The sequence below is a fragment of the Mus caroli genome, unplaced genomic scaffold (genome assembly GCF_978045245.1).
Source record: "Mus caroli unplaced genomic scaffold, Mus_caroli_1 scaffold_20, whole genome shotgun sequence".
NCBI classification, from domain to species: Eukaryota; Metazoa; Chordata; class Mammalia; order Rodentia; family Muridae; genus Mus; species Mus caroli.
Window position 1 is genome coordinate 52,798,389 of NW_028227275.1, and position 13,403 is coordinate 52,811,791.

General features: G+C 48.5%; 2 protein-coding genes across 4 annotated transcripts; one reads left to right on the forward strand and one right to left on the reverse strand.

Annotated features, from left to right (window-relative positions):
• Window positions 1-44: 44 nt before the first annotated feature.
• Window positions 45-11,444, reverse strand: Bscl2 (BSCL2 lipid droplet biogenesis associated, seipin). Of its 3 annotated transcripts, XM_021152206.3 has the most exons (12): window positions 11,041-11,444; window positions 9,140-9,348; window positions 7,499-7,815; window positions 5,839-5,920; window positions 3,600-3,743; window positions 2,603-2,737; window positions 2,382-2,479; window positions 1,181-1,322; window positions 995-1,061; window positions 746-814; window positions 567-647; window positions 45-248 (listed from the first exon to the last, which is right to left on the reverse strand). In XM_021152206.3, exons 2-12 carry the CDS (start codon window positions 9,212-9,214, stop codon window positions 127-129), a joined length of 1,332 nt encoding a protein of 443 aa, XP_021007865.1. In that variant the 5' UTR covers window positions 9,215-9,348; window positions 11,041-11,444; the 3' UTR covers window positions 45-126. The 3 variants fall into 3 exon arrangements, with proteins under 3 accessions (XP_021007865.1, XP_021007866.1, XP_085689912.1); XM_021152207.3 differs by lacking the exons at window positions 9,140-9,348; window positions 11,041-11,444 and adding an exon at window positions 8,356-8,431; XM_085833786.1 differs by lacking the exons at window positions 9,140-9,348; window positions 11,041-11,444 and adding an exon at window positions 8,140-8,359.
• Gng3 (G protein subunit gamma 3) lies at window positions 9,462-11,095 on the forward strand. Its single transcript, XM_021152208.3, has 3 exons — window positions 9,462-9,929; window positions 10,256-10,355; window positions 10,634-11,095. Exons 2-3 carry the CDS (start codon window positions 10,257-10,259, stop codon window positions 10,760-10,762), a joined length of 228 nt encoding a protein of 75 aa, XP_021007867.1. The 5' UTR covers window positions 9,462-9,929; window position 10,256; the 3' UTR covers window positions 10,763-11,095.
• Window positions 11,445-13,403: the final 1,959 nt, after the last annotated feature.

Below are 13,403 nucleotides of genomic sequence, written 5' to 3' on the forward strand. Positions count from 1 at the left end.
AGAGACCTGACTAAGATATGTCCTCTGATGTCCACACAAGCAGCTGCCACAAAATAGTTTATTAAGGGAACAAGGGAAAAGGTGTATGATGGGAAAGCGCTGGAATGTGAGGAATTCACCCTTTGTTCAGGAGCTGGAGCAGGTTGGGCGTTGCCTGAGGCTACCCAGAGTCTCAGGGGCAAGGGCAGATGCTGAGGCAGAGGTAGGCGGGTTGGCCTCTGTCAGCAAAGCTGCATCTTCCCAGGAGCCTGAAGCAGAAAAGGGCCAAACAAACTGTGAGGGAGACAGGCTAAGAGGGGTGAGGTGGCATCCCCACCACCATCACCCCACCACACATTCCCACCACCATCACCCCACCATCACCCCACCACACAGTGCCCTCCCCATCACACAGTGCCCTCATCACCACACATCACCCCATCACACAGTGCCCTCACCACCACACATCCCCATCACACATCCCCACCACCATCACCCCATCACACATCCCCATCACACAGTGCCCTCACCATCACACAGTGCCCTCCCCATCACACAGTGCCCTCACCATCACACAGTGCCCTCACCATCACTAGCCTCTGGTTCTTGCTCCTCCTCTCCATTCAGGGGCCGCTTCTCTGGTTTCTCTTCCTCAGACAGCTGGCCCTCTTCAGCCAAAGGGGAGCAGAGGTGAGACAGAAGGTGAGAGCCAGGCACTGCAGGTGAGTGCTGGGGATGAGGAGCGAGGAAGAGGAACTGAACATACCTGTTCCTGAGGGATCTTCAGGGCTCTCACCATCCTCCGTCACATCTGACTGCTGGGTAGATTCCTGACCTTCGGGTTCCACAAACAGAGGACAGCTAGGGTCAGTGGTTATCCTTGGCTTGCAGTGCCAACTCCACCTCTTCCTCGAATCCTTAGTTCCAGAGTACTACATACTTCATAGTGGAGGCAGGCCGACCCTCTAACCCAGCCAGCCTACCCTTCAATGATACTGTCAACCAACCAGTTTACCTGGCTGATGGCGAGAGATCCGACGCTGGGCCCCGTGGTGTGAGTTATCCCTTTGTCGGATATTAACCTGTAGAGCAGTAACCACTGAGCAATGAAGCCTGACTCCCCTCTGCAATAATCATACCCTAGCCCTAATATGCCCCTGATCACCAAGGGAAGAAAAACGGGGCCTTTGCCCCTTGAGACCTGCAGAGAGAAGCGGTGTCGGGGCCAGACAGCACCCCACACCCACTGCATATAGCTGAAGAGCACGATGACGCTGAGGAACGTGAAGTTGCTGGCCACACCCACGAAGGCGCAGGTCATGGGGAAGTTGTACAGCAGGTACCTGAGGTGTGAAACAGGGTCAGGAAGGGAACAGTGGTTACTAGATAGCACTAGCCTCTATCACTCCAAGAAGATTTGTAGGACAGCCTGAGTGAGGATGGCTGGAGCTGCCTTCTGCCACAGTGGCACCCACTCCCCTGCCCAGGTTCCAGACCACCCTGCACCAGGTTCTAATAAAGGCCAAGGATTTCAGGTCGTCTCAGAATCACAAGGCCACAGCATTTCAGTGGCTTCGACTGTAACTCCTCTAGTCACTCCAATACTTTCTGAGCCAATCCAACAAGGCAGTGGATTGCATGGAGATTTTATTGGGCCAGAGTGGGGGGTGTGTGTCTATGGATCTCACTTTGTTGTTTGAGAACCAGGGGCTAGATACAGGGGACTACACCTGGCTCATCTGATACTTTTCGTTTTTCCTTTTCATTATTTATGTTGAGAGTCTTGCTTTGTAGTTCAAGATTTCTTGCCTCAGGCCCATCCACTGCTGGAATGAAAGGGTCTGTCATCTCATACAGGATATTAAGAAATGCCTGTTAACATCTGTATATGTCTGAGTATTTGCCTGGATGTATGTACATATATCACATGGATGCTTGGTGTCTCCAGAAACCAGAAGAATAAATGAGATCCCCTGGAACTTACCGTGTGGGTGCTCTTAAACCCTGAGCCATCTCTCCAAGCCCCCTTCACATGGCATTTTTTTTTTAAAGATTTATTTATTTATTATATGTAAGTACACTGTAGCTGTCTTCAGACACTCCAGAAGAGGGCGCCAGATCTTGTTACGGATGGTTGTGAGCCACCATGTGGTTGCTGGGATTTGAACTCTGGACGTTTGGAAGAGCAGTCGGGTGCTCTTACCCACTGAGCCATCTCACCAGCCCCACATGGCATTTTTAAGAAGTTCTCTTGAAAGGTGACAAGCACAACGAAGCCAGGGAGAACCACCTCTGGCCTTTGTAAAATATGATGTGATTGTTACTGGTCACCTCTGCCTGGGACTCTCATTTTAGGGAAGGGCATAAGAAAGCTGTCAGTGTTTCCTTCCGTGGCTTTTTACCTGAGCCCAGTGAAGTGGGCATGGATCCGGAGGTAAGCTCCATACATCTGGATGCGCTTGCTGTGGATCTCAATAATTGCTCCAGTTGTTGGCACATACTGCGAGGGTGCAAGATGAGAGCAGAGTCAGTATGAGGTCTACTTCCAGTCTGTGGCTCCTGCAGTTAACTGTCCATGGGCTCCTCGTTGAAGAGTTGTCTCCTAGCTCTGTCACCCACTTACCGAATTCTCCCTGTAGTCAGAGTAGAGTTCTACTTCCAGGAGCTGCTTCTGTTCAGCGAAGCCGAACAGCAGGAGGCTGGAGAACAGCAGCGTGTCGAGCACCTGCAGCAGCTGCGAGCGGTAATGCAGCATCACCTGCCGGCCAAGAGGACAGATGGGGACGGGCGCTCGCTCCATCATCTCCCCATGCTAAGCAATGAGCTCATTCCAGGCTCCTTCACTTTCTCTCTCTAACTTCCAGTCACCACCTACCCAACCTTTCCACCTGTTCTAGTAACACTCCCTACTTCCTGACCCCATTTCCTAATTCTAACACAGAGAAAGCCCCTCTCAAAAATTACCTCCCTGAGGTAAGCAGTCTGCTTGCACGTGGTCTGCCATCTGGGTTGGGATCTGTGTCCCAGCATCCCACCTAAAGCTTTCCTCAAATGTAGTGACTCTGTTGACAGCTTAACAACGGGGCTCAGGGTTGAATGAGTGTTCAACACATGCTAGTAAGAACCCTGCATTTCTTCCTAGTCTTGTTAGGAAGAAGTTACTCTAAAACTCTAGCAATTAAGTCAGTTATCTCAAAGCTGGTATGTTTCTGGTGTCTGCTTCTTTTAAGAACAGCTGTACTGGGCTGGAGAGATGTCTCAGTGGTTAAGAGCACTGACCGCTCTTCCAGAGGTCCTGAGTTCAATTCCCAGTAACCACATGGTGGCTCAGAACCATCTGTAATGGGATCCGATGCCCTCTTCTGGTGTGTCTGAAGACAGCTACAGTATACTTACATACATACAATAAATGAATAATTAAAAAAAGGATACCTGTATTATTTACCCTAAATTCGGGCACCCCATAGGATACCAGTGTTTGGCAAATGTTAAGCTTATTAAACAGCTTCTTCACTTAGCCTGATCTCAGAGCCAAGGAGGTCTTCTCTTGAAACACTGGTCCGATATTCTGACTCTCCCATCATTGTTCAAACATTCCAGTGTTGTCCACCGACACTTACTGAGCGTGAGGAAGTGGCAATGACCCGGCCCCCTCTGGTATAACACGAGACAGTGACTAAGAACATGCCCAGGCCTTGATTCACAGGGGACTCGGGCAGCTCAAGCTCCAAGGTGACTCGATACGGCTGTCCATACATCAGTACCTGCCCAAGGTAACACACATCTTGTTAAAAAAAAAATTGTACTGTTTTGAGACTGGCCTGCAACTCACTCACTCTGTAGATCAGGTTGGCCTCAAATTCAGAGAGCTGCTTGCCTCTGCCTCCCCAGTGCTGTGATTAAAGATATGTGTCACCGTGCCTGGTATGTCTTAATCTATTTTTTTTTTTTTTTTTTTTTTTTTAATGTACTGTCTCTGCTTCTTTAAAAACTCAACAAAATCCCTTTGGCCTTCCCATTGTTTAATCACGATTCAATGCTGCCCCCTGCTGGTCACTGGACACCCTGGCTTTCCAGACTTCTATTTTGTTTGCTGGTTTGATTTTATTTGGGGCCTAGGGGTTGGGTTGTCAGGTAGAGAACCCTGTGTTTTAAGTGGGTCTTGCTATATATCTCTGATATATAGTGAGCCAAGCACTCACTATAAAGCCTCAAATTCATAGAACTTCACTTGCCTCAGTCTCTGGCGCTGAAATTTTAGGCTTGCACCACCACATTCACCCTGTGAGCTCTTAGGTCTGCCTTGGACTACTATGTTTATGAGAAGTGCCCTGTTGCATTTCTTTTCCAAAAGTGAACAGTCACATTGCCAACTGGGCCATCTGTGATTCAGGCCTGTGTGCCGCTGGAGCTGTCCCCCTGGGCCTAGTCTGCCCTCACTTGCTAATTAAGCAAGTGCTGCTCTGCCTCCCTAGTCAGCTTCTTGCACAATCACGGCAGTGGCAGGTCATCTTGTTATCCTGCTCTTTCTTCACTTTTAAAGGCAGAGTGCTTATTAATTTAAAAATAGATTGTTTGTCTATTTGTATCAGTATGCATGCAACACTGAACTTATTAAAAACGATAGAACTGCCTGGGGCAGCAGTGCATGGTTTTAATCCCAGCACTCAAGAGGCCAAAGGGAGGAGGAGATCTGTGAATTCAAGGCCAACCTGGTTTAAATGGCCAGTTCCAGGCCAGCCAAGGCTACATAGTGAAACTCTGTCCCAAATAAATACATCAAATGATACGACGATTGTATACCTTAAGAGGTAAACTGTATATCATATAAACTTTAACTTAGTAAACCTATTAAGAGGGTCTGGAGAGATGGCTCAACAGTTAAGAGCACTGACTACGCTTCCAGAGGTCCTGAGTTCAATTTCCAGCAATCACATGGTGGTTCCCAAACATCTATAATGGGATCCCAAGCCCTCTTCTGGTGTGTAAGAAAGAAAAAAAAGAAAAAAATAAATCCAGGCCTGGCATGGTGGTGCACACTTCCTAACAATCCCAACACTTAGGAACCAGAGGACGTCTGAGGTTACCCGCTTCCAGTCTGGATTGGTACATGGCTTGCCTTTAACTCCAGCACATAGGAGGCTGAGACACAGTGACCATAACTTCAAGGTAAACTACTTTTTGTTTTTTAAATAGTCCAGGCTAACCTTTCTGCCTCTACCTCCCAAGCTACTTTGTTTTTTTATGAGAGGCCTTGAACTAACTTATTCAGGATGCTCTTAAACTCCTAAACTCAAGATATCCTCCCTTGCGTGGTGGTGGCCACACTTAGGAGGCAAAGGCAAGTGGATCTCAGCGTGCGAGGCCAGCCTGGGCAGCATCCTTCTGTGTTAAGTATTGTGATTATAGATGTGCACTGCTGTGCCCTAGCTGATATTCTACTATAAAGTCAGTTTCTTCTTAAATACCACTTAAAAAAAATGTTCAAGTTAAGACTGACAACTAGAAAAACCTCATTTAATAAAAAATGACATTAATTCTCAAAGTCCTTTTTTTGTTTTATTTTTTTGATATCAAGGGACATTTTAAGCTTGTAATTCTATTTTTTATCAGAGCCTCTAGAGAGATAGGGTCTGGCTATGAAGCCCAAGCTGATATCAGATTTGGAATAATCTTCCTGTGTCTTTTTTCTCCTAGTGCTGGCATTACAGATATGTATCACAGTGACTGGGACCAACTTCCAGATTTTCTTTTCCACCCGTTTGCATCAGAGCCTTTCTCTTCAATCTCGGTTGCTCAATCCTTGCTCTCCCCATCTTCCTCAAGCAATCAAAGCCTCTATCTAGTTCTTATACTCACCCGATCACGTCCACTCTTAGCCAGTGAGACATTGGCAACAGGGAAAGAGCAGAGAGAGGCGGTGGAGGAATCACAGTCTGTCCTAAATGAGAAGGGATGAACAATGCTTTGTGAGGTGCCAGCCCGCTCAGCCTACCTGCTCACACACCTAGTCTCTAGGGCCCCTCCCCTCACGGATCCCTTTTCCCCATTACAGGAAATGGAGAACAGACGTGGACACTAGAGTCAGGAGATCCTAATAAGACTTTCATTCTCTTCCTCATGAGAACAGAACCCATAGGGAGGAGCCGAAGGACACGCAGGGTTTCTACAGGCTCCCTTGAAGATCTCAGGGCACGTGGATTTCAGGGTCCCTCTCCTAAAGAGTCTGATTCAGCAGTTCTGGACTATGTTGGAAAAAGAAATTCATCCTAAAGGATCTATGGATATGTCTTTTAAAGATAAATTATATGCAAAACTGCACATAGTATACGGTACATAGCTCATACCTCAGTATACATACATATACCCCATATATGTAAGACTCATGTTCCCTTGAGGCTGGAGAGATGGCCCATTGGTCAAGAGCACTGGTTGCTCTTCCAGAGGACCGAGTTCAATTCCCAGCAACCATGTGGCAGCTCACGACTGCCTGTAACTCCAGTTTCAGGGGATCTGACACCTTCACACAATCACACAGACAGGCAAAACACCAATGCATATGAAACAAAAATAATTATTAAAAACAGATTCATGTTCCCTAAGTGTTTACCTGGGTCTACCTTAGAAATGACAGCACAAGATTAGGGATTTGGGACAGGGGAAAAAAAGGTTTTAAACCAATGATCATAAAAGTGTTTTCTGTATATGTTAATTTGTCTCATAGCTATTGCTGGGAGACATACAGAGACTTTGGCAGTGTGAGTAAAATGGATATGAACTTGGAGGCTAGGTTAGCAGTAGGACTGCCTTGGGTTACTGAATGTACCATTGGGGGTGAGTGGCAGTACACTAAAAGGCAAAGGAGGTATTTCCTAATAGCTCACGTGTTAATAAAAGCCAGTGTAATTCTTACATGCCACGGCAGTTGAATTGGCTCAAAGGTTTCATGCAACCTTAACAAAACAGACGCTGATCCCTATTTGGTCTAAAAGTGATTTATTTTTTCCCCAGAGACAGGGTTTCTCTGTGCAGTCCTGGCTGTCCTGGAACTCACTCTGTAGACCGGGCTGGCCTCAGAAATCCACTTGCTTCTGCCTCCCAAGTGCTGGGATTACAGGCGTGCACCACCACTGCCTGGCTAAAAGTGATTTTCTTTTTCTAGTCTTTTTTTTTTTTTAAGACCCCCTTTGAGACAAGTTCTCAACCTGTATTCCAGGCTGGCCTGGAACTCATGGTAATTCTCCCAATTCAGCCTCTCAAGACTGGTATTACACATGTGACCAGGCTCTTAGTCTCAGTTTTTAACCACAACTTGGCAGCAGAGGCAGACCTAGAACCCTAGAGCCCTACCAGCCCAGACCTGCTCAAGTCTTGGCTCAGGAGGGCAGAAGTCCTGATAGCACACTAGAGTAAGATTTCACCCTCGGTCAATGCTGGGATTCAACAGAGGAGACTCCAGAAGTCCTTGAAGTAATTTTCAAGTTAAGATCCATCTACTTGAATGGAGCAGCCGTCTCACCTGTAGTGGAAGTGCACAGGGCTGAGGTGGCTGACCGTCGGCATGTAGGAGTAGTAGAAGGAGCCATAGAGGAACACAGACACCCAAAGCAAAAGAAGGATGGTGCAGAAGAGCACCCCAAACTGCAGCATCAGCCTGCGGGCACGGCCTGCCAAGACGTGGCCCACTTCCTGGGCCCACAGTAAGGCGGGGACTGGCGGGTCATTGACCATGATGGGGACAGCAGGGGGTCTGGCCCCAGCCTCAGGCTTTGAGTTCCTGGCTGGTCTTCCACAGGGACGATACCCTTGGCCATGGGATAGGGCAGCTGAAGGTTCCTGGAGAAAGAGAAGGGAAAAGACATTTTTTTTTTCCCAGGGTAGCTGGAGACAAAAAAGACAAGCTTATTCAACTGGCTTTGCAAACTAGAGGTAGCAGGGCAAAGCAAAGTCATTGCTTCGCATGCGCTTCTCTTCCAATTACTCCTTCACCTCCCTCCACTGAGCTCTCTTCCAGGCTCTTCCTCCAGTTTCGGGAGCCTGGGACAAACTTCCTTGTCACAGAAGTATAACGTACAGAGAACGAGGCCCTTAAATCTCTCTCGAAACTCAGATGACATGGATCCAGAATGCCAGAGGTTTGCAAGGAGGTGAGTGACTTGCCTAAGGTTGCACAGCCTGCCAGTCTGGCTCAAAGCCAGCAGCCTTAGAGCAGTCAAAATTGCCTCCCAAGCGTTTCTTTCCTCTGCCTGGACCTGTGCTCGCTCACGGAGGAGGTGACCCCTACCCCCGCACAGCACCCTGTGGCCGACGCTGCGGCGCCCACCCCTGGGGTAATGCGGTGTACCCCAGATCGCCACCGCCGCGAGGCAGACTCACCGGCCTCTCGCTGCCCAGGCAATTTACAGAAAGCAGTTCCGGCTGCCGAGGAAGCCCCGCCCAACTGTCAGCCTACAGGGGCTGAGCCTTGCATAGAGGGCAGAGCCTGTAAAATGCTTTGCTCCCCACTGTCTCTGCCAGAAGCCCATTACACTTTAGTTAAGTGACCAAAGGACCCATTATAGTCTCCAACGCAGGCTGGGACTCCTTGGTCCTCCTTTCCAGGCCTCAACCACAACCCTCTGCCCATACCTTTACCACCTGTCTTTTCAGTGTGATTGAATGGAGGTGTGAAATAAATGCTGATTTTGTTTTGTTTTGTTTTGTTTGTTTTTTGTAAATTCAGTAGAGCTCCTTGGGCCTGTAGGAGTCCAACTGGAGCTCAGAGAGCCTTGCACCCTGCCAGAACCTGAATCTTGTGTGTTTCGTGCGCAGATGGTGCCGTCCGCTAGTCAAGCGTGGCGGCATTTCAACCCCTTTCAGTCTCCAGTTTTTATGCTGCGTGATTGACCTTCTGTGACCCACGTGATGCAGTCAACCTCAAAATCCCTACAAAAAAACATGAGACTAGATCTCTGATGGTGGCATCGTCTGGATAACGTCCTCCAGGAGGCAAGGCCAATGCACATCTTTTTGAATAGTAGTAATCCACTCAAATTACATGAAAAATTTCCATTCGATTCCCTATCTCCCCAGTGCCAACTCTTGCCACCCTACTCCCCACTCCGAGAAGCCCACCCGTGTCCACAGCATTCACACTAACTCTCGTGGCAAGGTGCCTTACCTCGTCTTTGTCTGATCCTTTGATCTGGTCTCTGCATGTCTCTTTTGCCCCAGCTTCTCTTCTTTGATGTATCATTTCTTTAGATATCTTCCTGATGGGTTACCTCTGGGTTTCCCCACTCACGTCACTCACGTGGTAGAAAGTGGTGATCTAGAAGCTGATCACCTGTAGAGTGTTACATTTTCCTAGCTCTTAAGAATGGTGGGTCACTGAAAGAAACGAAGATTCAGGTGCTAAGTGCTGTGTCAGGGTGGGGGTGGGGATGGGGGAGCAGCAGCCCAGCTGATGTCAGACTTTCAAATGAGCAGGGTCTTCCGCAGTGGGGACAGACTCTAATGCAGGGGCTGTCACAGGCCCAGACCACCCCATTTGAGAGGGGAGCCTGCTTCTGCCTCAGGCCCTTTGGGGAGCTATCTAGTTTAGACTAAGGACTTGTACAATGGCAGGGGCAGGTAGTGAGAGAGCAGCAGTGAGGGTGTGCACAGGGGATGCAAACAGCAGACTGACTCCCCCACTGTCCAGGCAGTTGGTATGCGCCAGAATCAGCAGCTCCTTCTAGCATCCTTCATCCTTCAGGTACCAGCCATCTGGGCAGTACTTAAGCTGCGGAGACTGAGACCACCCCTCCAAGGATCTTGTCTGAGCATCTCTAGTGACCTTCTCTGCATTAACTGTCAGTGCTACAGATATTTTTAGCTCCAAGTCCTGGCAGGGTGGGGCACCTGAGGCAGGGTTTGGTGCCCCCTCCCCACTGACCCTACATCCCTGGCTGCCGCTGCTGTTACTTCAGGTGAGTAGAAAGCAGCTTTTTTTTCTCTTCAGGGCTTGAGGGGGGGACAGATGGCTGATGTGATTTCATCAGGGTGGGGCTCTTTCTTACTGAGGCTTTCATAGCTGGTAACATATTTGGCTCAAAGACTTAAAGTCCTTAAATCGTTTGTATAATTTGATGACCAGGACCCAGGGGTTAGGAGAACATTTTCATTTTATCTTCTCCATTCTCCCTACTTAAAAAAATAAAATAAAAACCTGGGATGGCCACTGGAGAATGGGGGCACAATCCCAGGTGTGTGGTTGTGAAGAGCTGAGTGCTTCAGCTGACTGTCTTTACTCCAGGATGAAAGGGGAGACCCCCGTTAACAGCACTATGAGTATTGGCCAAGCACGCAAGATGGTGGAACAGCTTAAGATTGAGGCCAGCTTGTGCCGGATAAAGGTGGGTGCGACCCTGGCTCCCATCAGTCCTTCAGGGCTCAGGTGTGGGTTTGCAATTACCCCCCCCCCCAAAAAAAAAAAAGATGCTTCTTTTCTTGACACCCTGAGGTCAGAGGCAGAAACTGGGCTTTGTCAGCAAAGTTGTTCCCGAGGACTGGCGATGGGTGAGAGGGCTGTCTCAAAGGGCACTAGAAACAAAAAGATGGTCTATTTGGAGAAGAGAACTGCAGTCCCTTTCAAGAATTCTGGTTAATGTATCCCTTCCTGGCTGTGTTCCAGGTGTCCAAGGCAGCAGCAGACCTGATGACTTACTGTGATGCCCACGCTTGTGAGGATCCCCTCATCACTCCTGTGCCCACTTCGGAGAACCCCTTCCGGGAGAAGAAGTTCTTCTGTGCGCTCCTCTGAAGAGCGGTGGACCTCCTCTGAACTCACCTCCCCCTCCCAGACCCGCCCTTAGATTGGAAATTGTAGTAGATCACTTCTACCCGCACTTACCCTGAGATTATCTGAAGCACAAGGCCCTCCTTACCCATGTCTACCCCACCTCCTCACCCTTTCAGGCTAACTCCAAGCACCTTCTACTCTATCTATAAAGGGACCCCGCTAAACTGCCAAAATCCTGCCTGTTTCCCTCGGTGATCCATCCGTTCAGGCAATGGAGAGGGGGATGCCCCGGTGCTCACCTGGAGCTATGAAAGGTAAAGGCATTTGAAGAATAAAGTCATTCAGAGCCTCAGAGGACAACGTCTGTGTTAGCGTTCTTGGGAAAGAGGATCCTTAATCGATACACTTGCCATATCCAGGGAACAGGGCCAGTCGAGCCGGTTAGACATTGTAAGGAATGGAGAGCGCAAAGTATAAGGTGCCCGAGCGCCCCCAGTGGGGGGTTGTTAAAACGAGCGCTCAGAAGCCGCGGAGCATTCACACGAGCGCGCAACGTACGCGGCGAGAACCACACCAGGGCAAGCAGGGTGGGTTTCCGCCGGCCCAGGGACAGCAGCCCCGGGGGGAGGTGGCCTGAGAGGCCGTGGGGCGGGACAGGGCGACTCGGCGCGGCAGCCAATGCCCAAGATGGCGGCTGCCTGTTCGCACCCGCATGGAGGCACGCGCCGAGGGTGCTCTTAAAATGGCGGTCCCCAGCGTTCCCAATAGGGAACGATCCCTTACGCGGTCCTCTGGTCTTAAAATGGCTGCCCCTGCCCTCTCGAAGTAGAGTCAGGTTCTCTGTCCCATAGAATCTGGAACTAGACATGTTTTGGAGACCAATCACGGGGAGTGGGGATGGGAGACACCTAAAGAGGTCACGGGTTCATAAGTTCAGTGTGGTGACCAACACTCCGGAGGTGTTGGACACACACACAGAGGCAGATGGATCTCTGAGTTCCAAGCCAGCCACCACAACACACAATACACAATGAAATCCTGACTTAAAACAACCAGTCACTAGGACTGGGACCCAAGAAGCACAGAGTGAGCTTTGCATAAGAATCTCGCCTGAGTAGAGGTTCCCTGTGTGTTAAACAGTCCATCTTGGAGCACCCTGTTCCTTCGTCTCTCTGGGATCTAAATAAGTAATACATTTGTTTTCTTGTTGAATTGGGGCTTTTTTATTTTCTCCTCAAGGTAACTGAAAACATCTTAAGGGTTCAGAATGATGTCCGACTGGAAACCATGTCTCAAGAATGCCTCCTAGAATGAGACCCGGCAAAGGTTTAGGAGACCCAGACCACCTCCTAGAAGCTTTTTGGTCTAAGAGTGAATGTACATATATGTTTTGGATCCTGGGCTACATTTAACTGTCCTGTTGTTTTTGTTTGTTTGTTTGTTTTTGTTTTTTTCTTTTTGGTTTTTCGAGACAGGATTTCTCTGTATAGCCCTGGCTGTCCTGGAACTTACTTTGTAGACAGGGCTGGCCTCAAACTCAGAAATTCGCCTGCCTCTGCCTCCCTGAATGCTGGGATTAAAGGCGTGCGCCACCACACCCGGCTGTTCTAGTTGTTTTGAGTGACAAATCTTTCTGGGGTAGGAAGGTCTAATTATTCCCTGGGTGTCATAACCAAATGGCTTAACAGGTACAGGTGTTTGACTGCAGGTCCAGTGAGTTTCAACCATCAAGGTGGTGGGGGAGAACTCAAAAGAGTTTTTCTGACTCCACAAGAGTATGCCTGCACACTTTCACTCTAGAGCGAGTGCATGCACACACACAGAGACTTCAGTATTTTATAACCCTTTCTTCTTCTTTTTTTGTGAAAACCCCAGAAAGGATCCTTGTTATAACCCCTGCCCCCTCTAGAATGCAATAGGTGCCTAATTCCTAATAAAATGTTTTTTTCTATGTGTACATGCTTAAACTGTACACAGGGAGTAGCAAGAGACTAAAAACCCCTTTTCTACTGTATCAGTGTTGGGCAAATACCAGGGTCGTAAGACTAATCTCTTTATCAGCTCAGATGTGGTAAAAAGCCAAGTGCTTAAAATGTGTTATTAGGTTAATCCTTGCCCTACCTTATCCTCTAAAATACCCATCTTAGTTTTCTCATGCAATTTGATACCTATTCAAATTAGGAGTGACTATCTGGCTGAGAAGAAACAGGCCTAGCAACTAGTACAGACAAGGTGTAAGCTGTTTCAGAGTAGGGCTAGAAGAGGGTTCTCAGGAGTCACATGGTGGCTTACAAACTGATCTTAACTCCACTTCAAGAGGACCCAATGCCCTCTTCTTACTCTGCATGCACCAGACACAAGCATGGTACACACAGATATACGCAGACAAAACAGTCATGGGTATAAATCTTAGGACTAGACCATCAGTGGATTGAGACAGGGTCTGAACTCCTGATCCTCCTGCCTCCCAACTCCAAGTGCTCAGATCACATACATACACCAGTATAAGCTACCGTTGTTTGTTTTTGAAACAGGGTCTTGCTCTGCAGGCCAAGTTGATCTGGAATATTCTGATTTTGAATTCATAGCATTTCTCCTGTCTTGGCCTATCTAGTGTGAAGACAGAGGCATTTGATATCATGTCAGGCTGAACACTAATTAT

What these genes read in the sequence shown, in the direction of transcription:
- Gng3 (XM_021152208.3), top strand. Translation starts at nt 10,257, where the DNA reads ATGAAAGGGGAGACCCCCGTTAACAGCACTATGAGTATTGGCCAAGCA. An exon ending in CCAGCTTGTGCCGGATAAAG is followed by an intron (nt 10,356 to 10,633) that starts GTGGGTGCGACC and finishes GCTGTGTTCCAG; the next exon opens with GTGTCCAAGGCAGCAGCAGA.
- Bscl2 (XM_021152206.3), bottom strand. Translation starts at nt 9,214, where the DNA reads ATGATACATCAAAGAAGAGAAGCTGGGGCAAAAGAGACATGCAGAGAC. An exon ending in CCTGTGCACTTCCACTACAG is followed by an intron (nt 5,921 to 7,498) that starts GTGAGACGGCTG and finishes CTTCTCATTTAG; the next exon opens with GACAGACTGTGATTCCTCCA. An exon ending in CTAAGAGTGGACGTGATCGG is followed by an intron (nt 3,744 to 5,838) that starts GTGAGTATAAGA and finishes TACCTTGGGCAG; the next exon opens with GTACTGATGTATGGACAGCC.